We start from the raw sequence: 18758 nt of genomic DNA, 5'->3' as shown, positions 1-18758 counted from the left end.
TTTGCCATTCAAGACATTTGATTTTGTTTAACCTATTTCATTGTGTTTTTGTTTGAGGAATTGTGAGAGTAGAACAAATTGAGGGACTCGCTGCATTGATCTGAAAGGAGTGGAAGGTAGATTTGACTTTTCACGGGTTTATAAACGTGTAGGTTACACAGAAAAGGATGGAGCACCATCCACAAATCTTTAATTATTCACATTAAAGTTGTACATATGATGTGGTTTTAGACTTGGATTTGATGTATCGATTATGGAAAGGCCTTTTCCTGGATTTCAAAGCGCTCCAACGTGTTTGTCAGATAAGAATCAATCCCTGGGTTGGGTTTGTGCAGCCTTTGTCAGAATAGGTAACTTGGGAGTACATTTGGGGGGTTTTTCCATGTGTGTGAATGCATGTCCAAGTGTTGCATGGGATGTACAACATGTGCTTAAAGTGTGTGTCTGTGCTCACATAAAGTATCATGTGGACATGCTTTCTTCCAATTATATCTTATTTTTTATGTGCTAGCATGTGTTCAGGCAATTGTGTGTGTGTGTGTCAGTGTGTAATAGCTCTTAGCAGGCATTAGGAAATAGGCTCTAATCATCAGGATTAAAGTCACAATAGACTGCTCCTGCTATTACGGCCAATCAGCCTCTCACCTTGGTTCCCTCCATCCTTTGAATACAGCGGAATATGTGAACTACAGGTTTCTGTGTGCGTCTCTCAGTCCTGAGGGAGTGTGCGTACATGGGGCTGTGTTAAGTTCAAAATGAAGTTTGGTGCAAGTTTTCAAGGTCTTTTGGGTATATGTACTATATGTGCTGTTTGTTATCTATGTTGATAGAAGTCTCTGTACGCGTGTCTGACTGTGTGTGTGTGTGTGTGTGTGTGTGTGTGTGTGTTCACATGTGAATGTATTAAACTAGAAATTAACATTTGTGCTTAATTAATGTTTGATTTAACTTTGTGCTTAATTGACATTTGACTTAACGTTGTGCCTGTGTGGGCATCCGGGTTGCGTAGCGGGTCTATTCCGTTGCCTACCAACACGGGGATCGCCGGTTCGAATCCCTGTGTTTCCTCCGGCTTGGTCGGGCATTCCTACAGACGCAATTGGCCGTGTCTGCGGGTGGGAAGCTGGATGTGGGTATGTGTCCTGGTCACCGCACTAGCGCCTCCTCTGGTCTGTTGGGGTGCCTGTTCAGGGGGGAGGGGGAACTGGGGGGAATAGCGTGATCCTCCCATGTGCTATATCCCCCTGGCGAAACTTCCCATTGTCAGCTGAAAAGAATCAGCTGGCGTCTCCACGTGTATCCGAGGAGGCATGTGGTAATCTGCGGCCCTCCCCGGATCGGCAGAGGGGGTGGGGCAGTGACCGGGACGACTCAGAGGGGTGGGGTAATTGGCCAGATACAATTGGGGAGAAAAAAGGGGAGAAAATAAAATAATTTTTTTAAAAAAACGTTGTGTTTGTGCATGTATAGGTTTGTGCACACATGTAGTGCATGTACATCTGTGTATGTGCGTGTGCATCTATAAATGTAGAAATATGCAGGTCACGTGTGTATGAGTGCATTTGTTACTTTGAGGGTTTGTGAGAGTTTTTGTGTTAAGGTGTTTGTGCAGTTATTGCTGAGTCTGTCCATTTGGCACTCAGAGTGTTGCAGCGGACTGAAACGCGGCTGTTCCAACACTTGAGGTTCACGGTTTGAGCCCCAGCATCGCCTCTGGCTGAGCCAGGCCTCACAGAGACACTAGCAGGCTGCTTCAAGTAAAAGCGTCTGCTGAGTGAGACAGATATCTGGTTTGGTTTTCATGCGTGTGGCATCTTGTGTGAGGTTTTGTATGTGCATGAGTGTGTGTGGCATGGCATGTGTTTGTGTAAAACTGTCCATGTTGAACTGTGTCCTTTTCCTGGTCTGCAGGTGGAGTAGGCGCTCAGCTGCTGCCTGGCCAAACCAAACTCCTCACCATGGACGTGGATGAAGAGGAGAACATGAGTAAGTCTGCCTCTCTGCTTCCTGTCTATTTCTGTGCCTGTTTCCTGTCTGCGTGCTTGTCTGTGTTTTCTCCGTCTTACCATCTGTCATCCCACGTTTCTTCCTTTGACAAATGCTACGAAATATATTATTTCAACCGTATCACCCAGAGATGGGCGATACGGACAAAATCTCATTTTTCATGATTTACATCTTCCATGACAGTGTTGTTCTTTTTTTTTTCCCCTCATCAAAAAGTTAGGTTGCAAGTAACCTAACAGAGCATCCCTCCCGAGTCGTGCAAGCCTTGCTAGATAAAACATCTGTTAGCGCTGGCTGGAGTTTGCTTCTCTTTTCCTATTGAGAGCTTCTCTCAGCGGATTTGGCAAGCAGAGATGAAGTCGGTCTGTTTGCTTGCCAGGCTGTTGTTAACAAGGCATAGAAGAATGATGTTAAGTCACAAGGTTTCGAGTTCTCACAATGTTATTTCGGGTGCGTCGTTTGAAGGTGAACAAAGGAATATGTTGTGTTACTGCCCTTTGTGTTCCTGCCAGTCCTATTTCATGTAAATGGCAGTGAGTCGTGTCAGTCCAAACCCCGTTTTCAAGAGTGTGATTTTTTTTTTTTTATGTCGGTTATTTTTCTCACTAGCATGTCAGTTATAAATCAGAGAAGCCGAGTGTCACAGTTAAATCTTTAATCTGATTCTCCATCTAGTTTTCAGGATTAGAGCAGCGGGAAAATAGGAAGGGTCAGTTGTACTTAATTAACATCTGGGCTTTTTTTTTTCTTTTTTTAATGATGATCGTGTTACACCGTCGGCTGGAGGCGTTTTCTAAACCTCTGTATAAAAGCGTGATGGAAAATGAAGAGGAGCTTAGTCTTTCCTGTTGTCGGCTGCTGTCATCCAGTTTTTGCGTTATTCGTCCATCAGTGACCGGGGCTGTAAACTATGACCTGTCCTCACGTGACCTGACACATACAGATGGGGGAGATGAAACTTTTTGGTGGGGAACTCGTCGTTCTGTCGGGAAGGTTTTGGATCCCTATTCCACTTCCACATTCTTTTGTTCTAGAATGTTCTCCCTTTACCTCCTTGAACTTGAATTAGACGTGTTCGGCAGAATTCGGTAGCTGGGTTCACAGGTGGAAGTCAGGGCGGGAAAATGATTGAGTCTCTTCCCCCACCACCTTCTCCATTTTGAACTCACATTCAAAGATGGCTGCCATTTCCCCAGCAGCACCCTCAGCTGCACTAAAAGCCAACACTTGTCATTGTAGTGTCACCTGCGTACAATCCTCACACCGAGGAGAGCCAGCACCGTTGAGTCACATAAGCTCAGACTGTGCAAAATGGTCTCTTTTTTTTTTGTCAGAGGCGGTGTGTCTCTTACATTTTGTACTCTCAGTCCAAAAGCATATCTGACATAAGCCTAGTTTAAGCGCCTGCAGATTTCCGAGGGACATGTTTCTGAAATGCCAGGGCACCACAGTAAAAACGTGTCCCAAGTTACTGTGACACCCAGAGGAATTTCATCTGCACTTAAAAATGCTGAGAAGTCAAAGCATGAATTGAATCGGTTCAAATCAAAACCAAACCAAACAAAGAAGTTCTCATTTGTACTGCCACCCACTGCATTATTCAGTTCATGTGAAGCGCATGGGGCTGGTGGGGCCGGAGGCTTTAGCTTTGAGAGATGGAAGCATATGGGAACGCTTTTATTCGCTGTGGCTAATGGATGCTAATTACACCGACTCTGGTGGGGTAATGACCAGAGCCGAGCCTGCTCTGTCATCTTGTTTCAGACTGCACTTGAGCTGCTGTAATGAAAGCAGGGTGCCGCGGCACACTTTGTTATAGTGTGGTGTACAGATCCCTACGGGTGGGGTAGTGGTCCTGCCACAGGCTGCCTCATACATGTTAACACATACGTATGAAGTGTCTGTTTGAAAGAAAAAAAAAAACACATTGATCGTCGCATATTCAAATGATAATTTTGGAAAGAAACTGACAGTGGTGAATTTGATTGAAAGCAAACTTTAAAAATGAGATACACTTTCCTAAGGAATCGTTGACCAAGTCCTCGGTTGGCAAAATTTTCATATTTGCACATGTTATATAACTTATGCAACGTGCTGCATTTTAGAAATTTTACACAATAAACACGATTTAAAGGTTGATTCATAAAACAGATATTGAGTGTTTTAGAGTAAATTGTAAATGGGCTGCATTTTATATCGCGCTTTTCTAGTCTACCGACCACTCAAAGCGCTTAAAGTAAAACGTTTCATATTGATCATCTATGTATCTGATGTCTGTCTGGTCTATGTGTTGTAAACTTTTCATCGTGTCTGTTTTCCTATCTGTCTGCTCAGAGCATGGCATGCTAATGATTTGCCTGTTGATGTCTTTTGGATGTGGGATTAATTAGCATTAAACTTTCCCAATGAATAGCTTAATTTGTTGTGCAGTATGTGTTCATTTCTATAGTGACTATCAAATATCTTGACACCTTCATGTATCTCATCCTTGGCACAGTAAATTTCTTAGTTCGGTAATATGGTGGTTACATGCTAAATGTAATGACATAATTACATCAGATTGGTACTGTAAAAATGAAGTCTTAGACCTTTTTTTCAAAATTTCACCCAACTCTCATGGAGCACTCTCTACTTTCTATTACAGCCAAATCTATTCAATTAATTTCATAATAGTCCCTATCCATAGCCTCACAGCACAATTGCCTAGAGTGTGTCCACTTTTTAACCCCATAGTTTCTCCCAGTTCCAATGCGGAAAGGCTCTGCCTATCTCTGTTTTTAAGTTCTTGTCAGTTGACCAATCGTGTGCACGTCCCTGCTCTGTCTTTCCTCTGCTCTTACCTTACCTGTGAAATATTGTTATTAAAACTTTAAAGAATGCATGCTCACACCTGAGGATGTTGCATGTTCTATAATAAAATATGCTCATAATTCTAAACTATGAAATTTGTATTCTACATCTTGTTGAGATGTGTGAACCTTTTTGCTGATGTTGCTGCTGTTTTGCACTGGGACATGTCCGTTGTAGAGTTAGATGGAAACTGCATGTTGATGCATTTTATGAACCAAATTGTTGTTTTTTTTGATGTCATGAGTTTAATGGTGGGGATAGGGAGGGCTGGGGTTCTGAGGCATGGGGCCTCATGGAAATAGAAACGAATTTTAACTTTAAGATATTCTTCTTTTTCTAAAAATGAGACAGTCATTCTCGTCAAAGCATCATCTAAATGGGTTTAAGAGCACGTTTGAAACCTTGCACCCAGTCACCAGTCAAACCTTAGGATCCTGCACTCGGCGGAGTGCCTCCTCCTGCCTCTTGTCTTTGATGTTGTTCTCCTCCTTGCCTGGTCCTCCGCTCCTCCTATCCCCCTGCACTCCTCCCTTGCACTCCCTCAACCCCCCACGTGCAACCCCGCCCCATGCACACTGCGGCTTCTCTTTGTCCCGAGTACCGTAAGGAGTAACCTAGCAAGCCTTTGCTGGAGGATGTTATAAATGGAAATTTTTTGCCAATATTCCGTCCACTTTGCAAACTGAACCTGGTGATATGTGTTCCCTAGAGTATTCCGAGACAGCAGTAGGAACTCCTTGAATCCAGGTCATTGCTTTCCAAGCTGTCGACGAGATTGTAAAGAATGCATCTGAAAACACAAAATGGATGAGGAACTCTCTCTCTCTCTCTCTCTCTCTCTCTCTCTCTCTCTCTCTCTCTCTCTCTCTCTCTCTCTCTCTCTCTCTGCATGTAGTCTCTCTGTGAGAGAGAGACTACATGCAACAGGGCATAACATACAACATGAGAAATGTACTGTTGCTATCTTACCTGTGAAACCATCCTTTTTGATCGCTTTTTTAGATATATTCAGCTTTTTTTCACAACTCAGATCTTTTGTATCTCAGAGGTATTAAATGATTAATTTGAGGAAGTCTTTTTCCAGCTTTTGATACCATTCATTGACTGTCTGATTCTTAACTCTGTTCTCTATCACTAAACTAAACTTTTTCTCAGCTAAAATTATGCAAAACTATCTTTCCTTATTTTGGCAAGATCTTTGAAAAATTATCCTTTCAAAGTTTCAAAAGAACAGAGTAAGGTACACTTCTCAGAAACACCCATCTCATTTACAACAGTAGGTGTGTTCCTTCTATCTTGCTCACCATTTTCAGAAAACAAACTCGGTCGTTTTATCTTTGGTCCAAATCAAAGTTCAGCATCTGTCTGTGACAAAAGGAACACAAATCATTGGTACAGTTCCAAAGAGTGATAATGGAATCTATAAATTTTGCATTTACAAGATCCTGCAACGAAGGCGTTGTAAGTTACTCTTTCTGGGCACCGCAGGTTCGAGCAGCACCGAAGTCAAGGAAAACCGAAACCTGGACAACGTGTCCTCCAAAGAGGGGATGCCTGTGGCAGAACAGCTCCCCAACGGAAGTGGTGGGGGCAGTCGCAAGCGGCCCCTGGAGGAGGGCAACAATGGCCACACACACTCCAAGTTCCGGGCCAAGAAACGAAAGAAAACGCCAGGGCCGGTCGTGCCCAAGAACGCCCTGATGCAGTTGAACGAAGTCAAACCAGGTCTTCAATACAAGCTGTTGTCTCAGACAGGACCGGTTCATGCACCGGTCTTTGTCATGACAGTGGAGGTAAATGGCCAGCTGTTTGAGGGCATGGGCCCAACAAAGAAGAAGGCTAAACTCAATGCAGCTGAAAAAGCGCTACGCTCTTTTGTCCAATTTCCCAATGCATCTGAGGCGCACCTGGCCATGGGCCGTACCCTAACAGTCAACACAGATTTCACTTCCGACCAGGCTGACTTCCCAGACATGCTCTTCAATGGCTTTGAGACACCAGCCGCTTCCGAGGACAGCTACTACCTAGACCCCAATGGAAGCAGCTCCTTAAACACACTAGGGGAGTACCCACTGCCCGTGCCCCCAGGCAGCAACCTGGTCCAGGCCCCACTGCCCCCTCCGTCCTCAATCAGCTCCCCCTCCAGCGGGAAAAACCCAGTCATGATCCTGAACGAGCTCCGACCAGGACTTAAATACGATTTTGTGTCAGAGAGTGGTGAAAGCCATGCCAAGAACTTTGTGATGTCAGTGACCGTGGACACACAGAAGTTTGAAGGCTCAGGGCGCAACAAGAAGCTGGCCAAGGCCCGTGCAGCGCAGGCCGCCCTCTCGGCTCTCTTCAACATGCAGCTAGACCAGACACCATCTCGACAACCCATACCCAGAGTAGGACTGCAGCTACACCTACCACAGGTATTTGGAATTTCTACATATGATATACAAACATAATGATGATTGTTAGTAGTAGCAGTAGTAGTTGTTGTTGTAGTAATGAGATCAGATTGTAAAATATTGTCCTGCACTCAGGACTTTTGACTTTTTAAATCATCAGCTTTATTTTTCTCATTAATATGTTCACCTTGTGGCCCAGCTCAACTTGCTCTGCGTTACAAAATGTCGAGTGGTGTCCTTGGTACAAGTAATGTTTAGGTAAATTATATACAAGAGGAAGGTTTATTTATTCATATGTTGAATAGGGTCCATTATTCTTGGAAAGGAAAAGCACCAAGTTTACAAAACTTTATATAAGAAGTTACATCTGATGCACATTGATGGCATTTGACAAATGTTCAGAATCATCTGTATAGCTTTTCTAAGGTTGGTGAAATCGTAGACATAACTATCTCATGGGTCCTGCCAGGCTGTGTTGAATCTGTTAAGACAAGAAGACAACTCTTATATTTTAAACATTGATACTTGTAAGAACAACATAGTTTTAACACGGAAATTCACTAAACAGCATGGCCCTGTGGTAGACTGCCAACCTGTCTATGGGGTTTCCTCGCCTTCCATCCAGTGTTTACTGGGATAGCCTCCAGTCCCCAGCAAACATAAATTCGATTAGGGGTATAGACAGTGAATCGATAAATTGATGAATAGATGGATGGGTATAGAGAATGAATGTATCAGTAAAGAGGAAAATATGTTTGCAGTGAAGTTAAGAGGGTCACAGTAGCTATCAAGATACTGGCCTTAAACCCAATGGTACTTTCAAAGAGTGTTCTTCCAGTCTAATAAGGGTTTATTCAGTTATACATCATGGAAACCCAAACCAATTACTCTAGACTTGTATTATCTATTGTGTTTTGGAAGATCAAATTTGGAAAAGTGTAAGAAATTGATTACTAACCAAAATGTTTCTCAAATAATTTGTAGTTATAATGCAGTGTATCTAGTTTTTGGACCCTTCCACTGTTCATACGGACCCAAATTTAAATAACCCTGTAGCTGAAGTCAAAAACTCTTGAATATTTAATATCTTCTGCACTAGGAGTATCTAAATGAAGTATTTTCAAGGACAAAAGATTCTTCAGTGCAAGTGAAATCTGTTGCTCTTTATCCAGGATAATGTTGGGAAGAACTCTTTCTGAATGACATCACATCTTGATTTTGAAGGAATCCAGAGGGTTCAATACACAATTCATTATCAAAATTATTCCTTCAGAAAAGTTCTCACTGGAACATCGATATGGCTAGGGTTTGATATCATACTGCTCAAATCACTTAATTGAAAATTAAGATGAGTGCCAAGAATGACAGTAGATATAATCAAAATGGATGTGATAGGTTTTAACAGATGATTGGGTCTTCAAAGCAAAAACGATAGTCGGCTTTAATACGAGAATGGATCCCTTCACTGGATTTGTTAATTGTAGATAATGCATGTGCCGGGGCCAATTTCAAATTCTCCTATTTTGGCCTGTTTAAGCAACCACCGATGAAGCAAGTGCCAGATATAAATATATTCACTGTTTTTCCCCTCATCTTGGTAACGTATTTGTTCCCTTCTGAAATAGTTTAAAAAAAAACTGGATCATCACCTTTACATTTTGGCTAACAGTAAACCGTGCCAGCTGAAACACAACTATCTGAAATGCTGTCATGGATGCGTCCTTCAGGAACCCAAATAAGTCCAAACTGACTCAGCCTTTCTGAGGTCCACTCTTCTGACAGACTTTCATTACAGCCTGATTCAGGTCTGGGGGGTGGGGCCAAGAGAGCGGGGTCAGTTGTTGCTCTGAAAGCTGCTGTGGAGGTGACTGTCAGAGGCCCACCAACGTGTGGGGAGATAACACAGCTGGCAAAGGCAATCAGAAAAAAAAAACTGTCAACATTCATGTCAAAAGAAATCCTGTTTTTATTTATTTCTTTACTCACTCTGTACACATGTCATCTGGTATATTCCACAAGTACCCCGTTTTGAAAGCAGCATCCCCGCTAATTGCTCTATTAATTCTCTGTCGGGTGTTATTTATTCAATTTATGTGCAGCCCCGCTCCATCTGGCAACGAAGTGAACGGGGGGGGGGGGAATGGTGAAATATAACGCTGCCTTAGCAACAACAAAAAAAACAGGTTAAAAAAGAAATTGATGAGTAGATGACATAACTGCAGCCTTTTTTTTTTCATTAACGGCATTAAAGCTTTATATGATCATTTATGTTGAGACCCCCGGGCCCTTAAAACCTCTTTAAACTTCCATAGTATAAATTCAGTCACACAGCATATCCATAATGGCTTGAACAGGCACTCGTTTTTGCTCGTCAAAGAGCTGCTGTAAGTGGTGGTTCCTTTTTATCTATTTGTTTAACCTTTGCATTACAGGGTCAGTTGCTCTGGCCTCCATGTAGGTGCTTCTGAAGTAATAGGGAGGTGATGTTATACTACATTCCTTCATTTGTGGCAACCAGCCACCGTCTCCCTTCTTGGTTGTAGTCATTTTCCACCATATTAGCACCGTATAAAACGACAAAAGAGACCGAGCCGGCAGCTCTCCAAGAACGAGACGTGTGAAGCTCACTCTCCCTCTCGGCTTTCGGCGTGACTTTTAAACCTCGTGGAATCTGTGAAGGGTTTGAAGATGAGCGACCCGCACACTTCACATGTAGACTTTCTGCTACTATTTCTGTCTCTCACCTCAGAGGAGGGATGAGGGGGACACAGGGCCATAAATTATAATTGTGGTTATGTCAGACTGGAGCAGCCATTGCCTGGAAGACGCGTAAGGTATATACCTCAGAGGGTCAGCCTAGTTTTACACGTCCTGTTTTTCATGCGCTTGTCTCTTGTTAGGAGCGGTGCGAACACTGAGACAGGTGCATACATGGTGCTCTAGGGGGGGGATAACATCGCACACTCGTTGTAAGCTGACAGCACTGACACCAGCTTGTTTTTGCGTGGCGGTGGTGGTGTGTGTGTGTGTGTGTTGCTGCATGTGGTTTTGCATGAGTACACGCGTGACTGTGCTTCTGTGGATGAGTGCGGGATTTTGGCTTCTTTGTGTGTCTGTATGAGTGCTTGTGTGTGTGTGTGTGTGTGTGTGTGTGTGTGTGTGTGTGTGTGTGTGTGTGTGTGTGTGTGTGTGTGTTCATGTGTTCGTGTTCGTTCCCAGGTCCTGGCAGACTCCGTGTCCCGCCTGGTGGTGGGTAAGTTCTGTGAACTGACAGACAACTTCGCCTCCCCCCATGCACGGCGGAAAGTCCTGGCAGGGGTTGTCATGACAACAGGTAGACTCCAAGCCCCACCCAACACACACACACATGCAGATGTTGTGTTTCAGTCTATAAACCATTGTATCATTTATTACCCTGAGGAAAGTATGTGTACCAAACACAGCAGCACAAACAACACTGGGGAAAGGAGCACATTTCCAGGTCCATTATTCAACCATCTTAAAAGACGATACATGAATATTTAGATCATGACTGATGTGTCAATACTTGCCTTTATAGAAGATGTGGTATGTTCTTAGTCCTTCTTCTACTTTAAAAAAAAGTGTTTTTGTCCTTGTGACTTTATGTTGAGCATCCCATCGTGACACATTTCCAGTTTGCGCAAAGTTAACTTTGCTTTCTGATAAACCTGGACTCCAACCAACAACATTCCCATTTTATTCCTTTGCTCTGCTCAGTCTAGCGATGCCGTCTCAAAAAAAAAAAAAAGAAAAGGGATGAAATGCACAATTCACTTCGTAGACAGCCAACGAATAACTACAGCAGCCACCAGTTTACTGGCATCAGGGTTATTGTCGTCATGAGCGAGTTGTGTGCGGAGAGACCAGCGAAGGCTGTCGCTCCTGTTTGGTGACACTTTGCCTGAACTGAAGTTACGATGCCACGCTAGATTTACACAGGCAGTAAAATGAACCTCAGGCTCACAAGTCTGCGCGATGGGGTTAGACAAGAGGAGAACCTCCCTGAGATTCATAGCCCGCATTGGGGCTTGCGTTAATACTGTCAGTCGCTTTTTTTTTTTTTTTTTTTTTTGCCCTTCTAAAACTTCCCATGAACTCTGGTTTACGGCTGCGGTTCATGAGTGACGCCCGAGGAAAATTCAGCTTTTGTTCAACAGCAGTTCAGCCCAGTGAGAAAATCTGTGTGCATGACGGTTGTTATCACAGCTTCACTTTCTCCTCCTGTCAAGCCTCCGTCAGCTAGGACGGCATTAATATCCCATCTAACAACACAACCACAGCCTCCGCCACTTGTCACACCCCTGTCAAATAACAGCTGATGGTAATGGGCATACTAATAATAATATTGATAATGATAGTTATCTTTTCTTTTTTTTTTGGCTTTTCCCCCATTTTTCTCCCCAATTGTACTTGGCCAATTACCCCACTCTCCCGAGCTGTCCCGGTCGCTGCTCCACCCCCCTCTGCCGATCCGGGGAGGGCTGCAGACTACCACATGCCTCCTCTGATACATGTGGAGTCGCCAGCCGCTTCTTTCCACCTGACAGTGAGGAGTTTTGCCGCTGGTACGTAGCGCATGGGAGGATCATGGTAGTTCCCCCCCATATAGGCGCCCCGACCGACCACAGGAGGCGCTATTGCAGCGACAAGGAAACATAGCCACATCCGGCTTCCCACCCACAGACACGGCCAATTGTGTCTGTAGGGACGCCCGATCAAGCCGGAGTTAACACGGGGATTCGAACCAGTGATCCCCATGTTGGTAGGCAAAGGAACAGATCGCTACGCTACCTGGATGCCCAGTTAAAGTTATCTTTAATTAAAATTGAAGTCATCGGCTTGACGTTAGAGAACATCGGTGCTGACAGTGTCGACTGTCTATCTGTATTATATTCTCCTTTGCTATAGTTTGTTTTGTGATGTTTTTATGCATTTGATGTTTTAAACATGTAGCTGGAAGTCTTACTGAAGACGGCATCAGAAATAGGATATGTATTATAATATTTCTATGCATACAGTACTGTGACAAATGCATAATTGATACATTACACATGAGATAACGTGAATATATTCAGGTCATGCTGATGTTTTTCCTACTTTATTGGACTTGCATCTTACTTTTGGTTCATGGAAAGTTCTTTGCAGATTGTTCAGGCGCACAAAAAACAAGACTGGCAATGACATCTTTTTCTTATTATTATTATTCCAACATTGTGCGTTGCGTGTGTTTGGTTATGTAAATGTGTGTGTGGATGTGTTTCTGTTGGCGTGCCTGCTTGCACACCACGCTCATGTCCTCGCCGTCTCGCCCCACGCCCCCACCCGCAACGCCCCGTTCTCCACAGGCACAGACGTGAAGGAAGCGCAGGTTATTTGCGTTTCCACGGGAACCAAGTGCATCAACGGGGAGTACATGAGCGACCGCGGCCTGGCTCTCAACGACTGTCACGCAGAGATCATCTCCCGCCGCTCACTCATCAGGTACCTCTATACCCAGCTGGAGTACTTCCTCAGGTCAGTGGACAATGACCCCTGTCTCCGTGTGTGTGTGTGTGTGTGTGTGTGTGTGTGTGTGTGCATATGGATATTACATTAAGTGAATGTGGAAATGTCAATGTGGTGTGTGTGTGTGTGTGTGTGTGTGTGTGTGTGTGTTTTACTAGGATTGAAAAGGTAATAATATGGCAATTTTGGATTTGACAAAATGGTGCTCATTGCAAATAATCCTCGGACATTTTTTTTTAATACATGAATCACCTCACAGAATGTGCAGTAGTAATGTGTTTATATTGCCATGTAGTGAAGCGTGATTGCACAGGCACTTAACACTGGCTTTATTGTACGCTTAGAATGATTTTGATTTTTTGCTGGTAAATCTGTCGTGATTTCTGTGTTGATAATAAGAGTCGCTGAAAATGATGTTATCTCGTTCTTTCACCCCTAATAGGTTGCTATGGACACAAGCATCAACTTTTTTTTCTTTTTTTAAATGTAAATGTAGCATTCCTGCTGTTTGGTGGGACATCTCTCTCATTTTTCTGTTGTCATAGCAGCAACAAGGAGGAGGACCATCAGAAGTCGATATTTGACCAATGTGACAAGGGAGGATACAGGTTGAAGGATAATGTTCAGTTCCACCTCTACATCAGCACCTCCCCCTGTGGAGATGCCCGGATCTTCTCTCCACACGAGGCTGCAGTGGAAGGTACCCCCCCCCCCCCCACACACACACACACACACACATACACTCACAAAGACACACTCAAATACTAGATATATAGACAGACAGACACACATTTTACATGTGTACATGCACATTTGAAATGCATAGTCACACATACATATGTTATTTGTTTATTGTATTTTAAGTTAGATGTGTTAATTATTATTTCCCGCTCTTTGGATGGAGGATCATTTTTCAACAGTTCAAATAGTTTATTCACTAAGATGTCAGTGTGTTGGGGACAGATGTTGAGGGAATATAATACCTGCAACAAAGCAGAACTTGACATACTTGAATATTCCCGTCCCATCTTCCTTCCCCAGGCCGGCTGACATATTTTTAATCGAATCTCATGCTTGTTGAGAATTCAGTATCGACGCCTGTTTATGTTATTCAATTAACTTAGCATGCTTCTCTCTTATGCTTGGTTTCATTTAATTAGAATTTTACTGCGACGTCTAAACGCGCATTATAAACACATTTAAGCAAGACTTTTGTAATTAGTGCTTTTTGTCCCTGACTGTCGCTATCAGTCTTTGTGCCGCCCACCCCTCCCCTCACTGTCTGTCTGATTAACTACCCTCTTAGTCTGCCACAATGTTTTCCATTGTACATGGCAGACGCAGTAGAGGAACAGCCACATACAATTAATAACCTGATGGATGGGCCTTCTAGCTCATGAGACTGAAGAAACATATATCATCACATAGCAATAATGTAGAGCTCAAACTTGTGGGCGGGGGGGGGGGGTTGGTTTCTGGTCACCTTACTTCATATATATATATATATATATATATATATGTATATATATATATACACACACACACATTTGCCTTAGGAGTGCTGGAAATGTGTGTGTGTGTGTGTGTGTGTTTTTTTTTTTTTTTTTTTTTAACTGAACTGTTCAAGAGTTTATTAAAAACAAATTGCAGGGCATCCGGGTGGTGTGGCAGTCTATTCCGTTAGCTACCAACACGGGGATCGCCGGTTCGAATCCCCGTGTTACCTCCAGCTTGGTCGGGCGTCCCTACAGACACAATTGGTCATGTCTGCAGGTGGGAAATCAGATGTGGGTATATGTCCTGGTCGCTGCACTAACGCCTCCTCTGATCGGCCGGGGCACTTGTTGGGGGTGGGGACGTAGCGCGTGAGGGGAATAACATGATCCTCCCACGCGCTACGTCCCCTTGGCAAAACTCCTCACTGTCAGATGGAAAGAAGCGGCTGGCTGCTCCACATGTATCGGAGGAGACGTGGTAGACTGCAGCCTCCCCGGCTCGGCAGAGGGGGTGGAGCAGCAACTGAGATGGCTCGGAAGAGTGGGGTAATTGGCCAGATACAGTTGGGGAGGAAAAACAAAAACAAATGCAGTCACACAGTAATTTTGCTGCTATGAGCGTGGAGTGGTGGCGTGACCAGCGTCCTCACAGTCATCTCGTACATCACGTATATGTTTGGTCTCGTGCTATTGTCGGTAACAAAGATGGCTTTTGCACACAAAGGAAGAACAAGTGCTATTGCATCTTGAGTAGTATTGTATCGGTTAATTTGTGGCAGTAGACGAAAAAATAAAAATTTAAGTGTCGAGTCTTCCTTATGCCACTGCAGCCTTGCAACACATTGAAAGCACAGAGGAAGTGCTGCTTGCAGCAAACAAGCATCTGTGCAAACTTGCTTAGTGTAGCTTTAAAGGCCTTATATTATGCCACCAGGTGCACAGTCAACAAGCCGTACCAGCCATCTCAAAACCTAGCTCGTTGCGATATCACGTTGGGAAATGACCTCCCAGAGGTAGGAGGGATTGATCAACTCAAGCCAGCCAGTTCACACAGTCAGTGGCCTGAAGTAGGGACTTAAAAAACACAACCACATGTCGACTGAATCAAAGGCTTACATTGCAGCTGATTTTCACTTGTCGGCTCCCTTAGACCAAGGGGACAGGCACCCCAACCGGAAAGCACGGGGCCAGCTGCGGACCAAAATCGAGTCCGGTGAGGGAACCATCCCTGTGAGGTCCAGCAACACCATCCAGACCTGGGACGGGGTGCTACAGGGAGAGAGGCTACTCACCATGTCCTGTAGCGACAAGATCGCCAGGTAAATCATCATGCTCATGTTGGCAAATCATGTGTCATCTTGAAAACTTGGAAGCTGTAGCTGGAACAGCGACAGGGGATTCTTATCCATACTTCCATCCCTGTTGTCATCATCCACCTGTACACATACACACACATGAGAAAACAATGAAAGCAAGAAAATCTCTTGAGGCCGTATGGCTCCGTTATATTCAGTGTGAATATCCAATATGCCTCCCTCTTCAGCAGCTGTTTACTCGTGCTACCACTTTTTGGATTTGGTCAGATGCACTCAATAGCTAAATTTATGGGGGGCTGTTGAACCCTGATTTGTTTCTCTGTAATGTCTCACTCTTGTGAAGTTCATGTTATTTGACATAAATGCTTTTTTTAGGTAAAAAAAAATTCTTTACAATCTTGACAAAAAAAATTTTTTTATATAGTTTTGCATATGTTTATACACCGATACTCCGATATATTGCATTATACCACTGATTTATAAAACCCACGAGTCAACTTAAGTCCAGTATTTTATTCAAGCTGTTTTCAGGGACGGCTGAATTGACGGGTCCTTAGTTCCTCAGGCATTTTTATGGGCCGCTCATAACATCTTTAGTCTCTGTCCATTTTCAAGGCAACCCGGCTGTTCCACCCTGATGGACGATAAAACCGCTCCATAACTCTTGTCCTGTGACACCCCCCCCCCCCCCAACTCCTCTGCCAGGCGTCTAATGCGCCGCCCCACACACATGCTGAAAGGATGTGGAAAGCATATTTGACAAGTGATACGTATGGTCTGCTGTCTACCGTATATCTAACACTGTATGAGAGGTGCTGTTGTCCTTGCAAGCGTCGATATGCAGTGTGTTGCAATTTTACTCCCGGACGTTAATTATCAGCAGTTATCAATAACGCTTGTATTTGCGGATATTGTGCTGCGGTTCTTGCTCCTGCCACAGTGTCGATTTTAGTCGAAGGATCCGAGGCAGCCGAAGGCACGAAATTTTCCAGGACTTCAGGAATCATTGCGTCCCCATTTCTGACAAAGACTGTACCTGCTTCCCTGTGAAGCACACTGCATATTTTATTATCCGCGTGGGGTACTCGCACTGCAAAACTTCTCAGGCTTGATATAACATTTATGATGAATCTATGTTGACATTAATATTAAAGGGTCCTGTATTTTTCTTTTCTCCAGCCATTTTATTTCATTATCCGGCATCTGCAAAACACATTGGGTGAAATTTGCTTTGAACAAAAATGAATTTCCAGTCATTTATGTTGGGGTTTGTGCAAATGAAAAGGTCAAAAATGACTGGCTGGTTTCACTGTAGCTCGTAAGTGATGCGTCGTCGCCGGGGTCAGTTCAGTTCTGACTGCCTTGTTCATATTTTTTTTATTTTTGTCACAACCCATGGCAAAATAGCAAGAACTATAATAACGTGGTTATTTATGCTGTTAGATGTGTGTTAGCAGAACATAAATAATATTTAGTGCTGCTGCGTCCATGCCAAAACTAGGCAGATTCTGTCTTTACAGTGGGACTTCCTGAAACACTATGACCTTATAAAGCCAATCACAGTCCAGCTCAGTCGTTAGTATAAGAAACAGATAAATGAATAGGAGTGAGGATGTCACTCATCTGGAGAAGAGACTACACGGGCCGAGCCAGCCTAGCCAAGCCACGCACAGTTTTAACTTTGTCCTCTGACGACGTGCCTGTTTGCCGGGTGAGAAATCTGCTGTCTCCCCGGCTCTCTCCTTGTGTGACAGATTGTTCACCCTGGAAAGGGGATGGGGGGGGGGGGTTATTTAGTACCGCTGCTGACTGGCTGGCACAGTTTGACCGTGCCCTCGATGTTACCTCCCCACGCTCTCTCACCGCCCTCGCTCGCTCTCCTCGTATTCCCATGAGGAGGCGCCCTGCCCCGCCGTGGCTGAAAGCACAGTCTTCCTGTCTGAGAGAGCGGCGCCTTCTCTCCTGTTAACAGCTGACTCTGCATGGCTTTTATTTGGTTGTTGTTAATCAGCTGATGAGAAAGACCCTCGCCAACCTGCATTGGACCCGTGTATGTGTGTGTGTGTGTGTGTGTGTGTGTGTGTGTGTGTGTGTGTGTGTGTGTGTGTGTGTGTGTGTGTGTGTGTTCACCAGAGCATGTCAATAAGAAAATGGCCATGTAGAGAAGACACTATAAAAATATGTTGATTATGTGAAAAGGAAATTAGATACCCTGAAGTGTTCACAACTGTAATATTGTATATTGCTGTCTGTGTGCTTGTGTGTGTGTGTTAAGGGTTACAGTCAATCCGTCTTTTTTTGTTTGTCACGCTGAGATCATGCAAACATTAATGTATTCAATTCAATTCAGTGTATTGTCATTAAAAACAGTGTGCAGGCACATGTTAAAAATGAGATAAGGGCTGCGGCTTCACCAAACAGTGCCAGACAGACACGTACAAACACAGCATAAAATATACACAGATGAAGACCAAAAGCTAAAAATAAGTTAAAAAAGAGAACGAGTACAAAAATATTTAGAAATATCCAGACATCCAGTGGGTTCAGGTCCTGGTTCAGGTGGGCAACAGCTTGGGGAAAGAAGCTGGTTCTGAGCCTGGTTTTTGAGCATGTTACTTCGTTTGCAACAGAGAGATGCAAAAACTTTGTATGCACGGATGTGTTTTTTGCGTGTTTGTGTTTGTGTGTGTGAGTTGCCTCAGTCGCATGTGCGCGGCACGAAATTATGATGAAGCTGTTGTTTGATTATGTCCCCTGACTGTGTCCTATGCTGCTCCAGGCTGCGGTGTCAAGAAATTCATATTACCATCTCTCTCTCACTCTTTATCTCACTACTTTCTAACACACACAAGATGTGATCCTTTTTTTTTTCTTTCTGGCTAGCTTGAGGTTGTGGGGCTTCATATTTACTATGGAGGTGGGTGGGTGTTGTTAAATTCACACACGTTCCCTCCGCCCGAGGTCAGAGACGAGAAGTGCCCCGCCAGCCCCTCACCGGCGCTTTTTGTCAGTATCTCGTTTCTGTCACTTGATAATGGTCCCTAAAACCTCTGTTTCTCTCCCTTCATCTCATACCTTCCCTCCTTCTCTCTCACTTGCCCCCTCGCTCCTTCTCTCTTGTTTCTCTTCCTTCATCTCATACCTTACCTCCTTCTCTCACTCACTCCCTC

General features: G+C 44.0%; 1 protein-coding gene across 7 annotated transcripts in view; it reads left to right on the top strand.

Moving 5' to 3' along the window:
• LOC130120586 (double-stranded RNA-specific editase 1-like) overlaps window positions 1–18758 on the top strand; it is a 221361-nt gene that overhangs the window by 189654 nt on the left and 12949 nt on the right. For 5 of the 7 annotated variants that reach the window (XM_056289205.1, XM_056289206.1, XM_056289208.1 and 2 more), the window contains 6 exons: window positions 1912–1986; window positions 6346–7271; window positions 10470–10584; window positions 12617–12785; window positions 13322–13476; window positions 15423–15591. In XM_056289205.1, the coding sequence (XP_056145180.1) occupies window positions 1959–1986; window positions 6346–7271; window positions 10470–10584; window positions 12617–12785; window positions 13322–13476; window positions 15423–15591 (1562 nt within the window). In that variant the 5' untranslated portion in view covers window positions 1912–1958. The remainder of the gene's footprint in view (window positions 1–1911; window positions 1987–6345; window positions 7272–10469; window positions 10585–12616; window positions 12786–13321; window positions 13477–15422; window positions 15592–18758) is intronic. The other 2 variants (XM_056289211.1, XM_056289212.1) reach the window with 1 other exon arrangement.

This window comes from Lampris incognitus, chromosome 11 (genome assembly GCF_029633865.1).
Source record: "Lampris incognitus isolate fLamInc1 chromosome 11, fLamInc1.hap2, whole genome shotgun sequence".
Classification (NCBI taxonomy): Eukaryota; Metazoa; Chordata; class Actinopteri; order Lampriformes; family Lampridae; genus Lampris; species Lampris incognitus.
The sequence above is the reverse complement of the archived record's forward strand: the minus strand, read 5'-3'. Positions and strand labels throughout refer to the sequence as shown.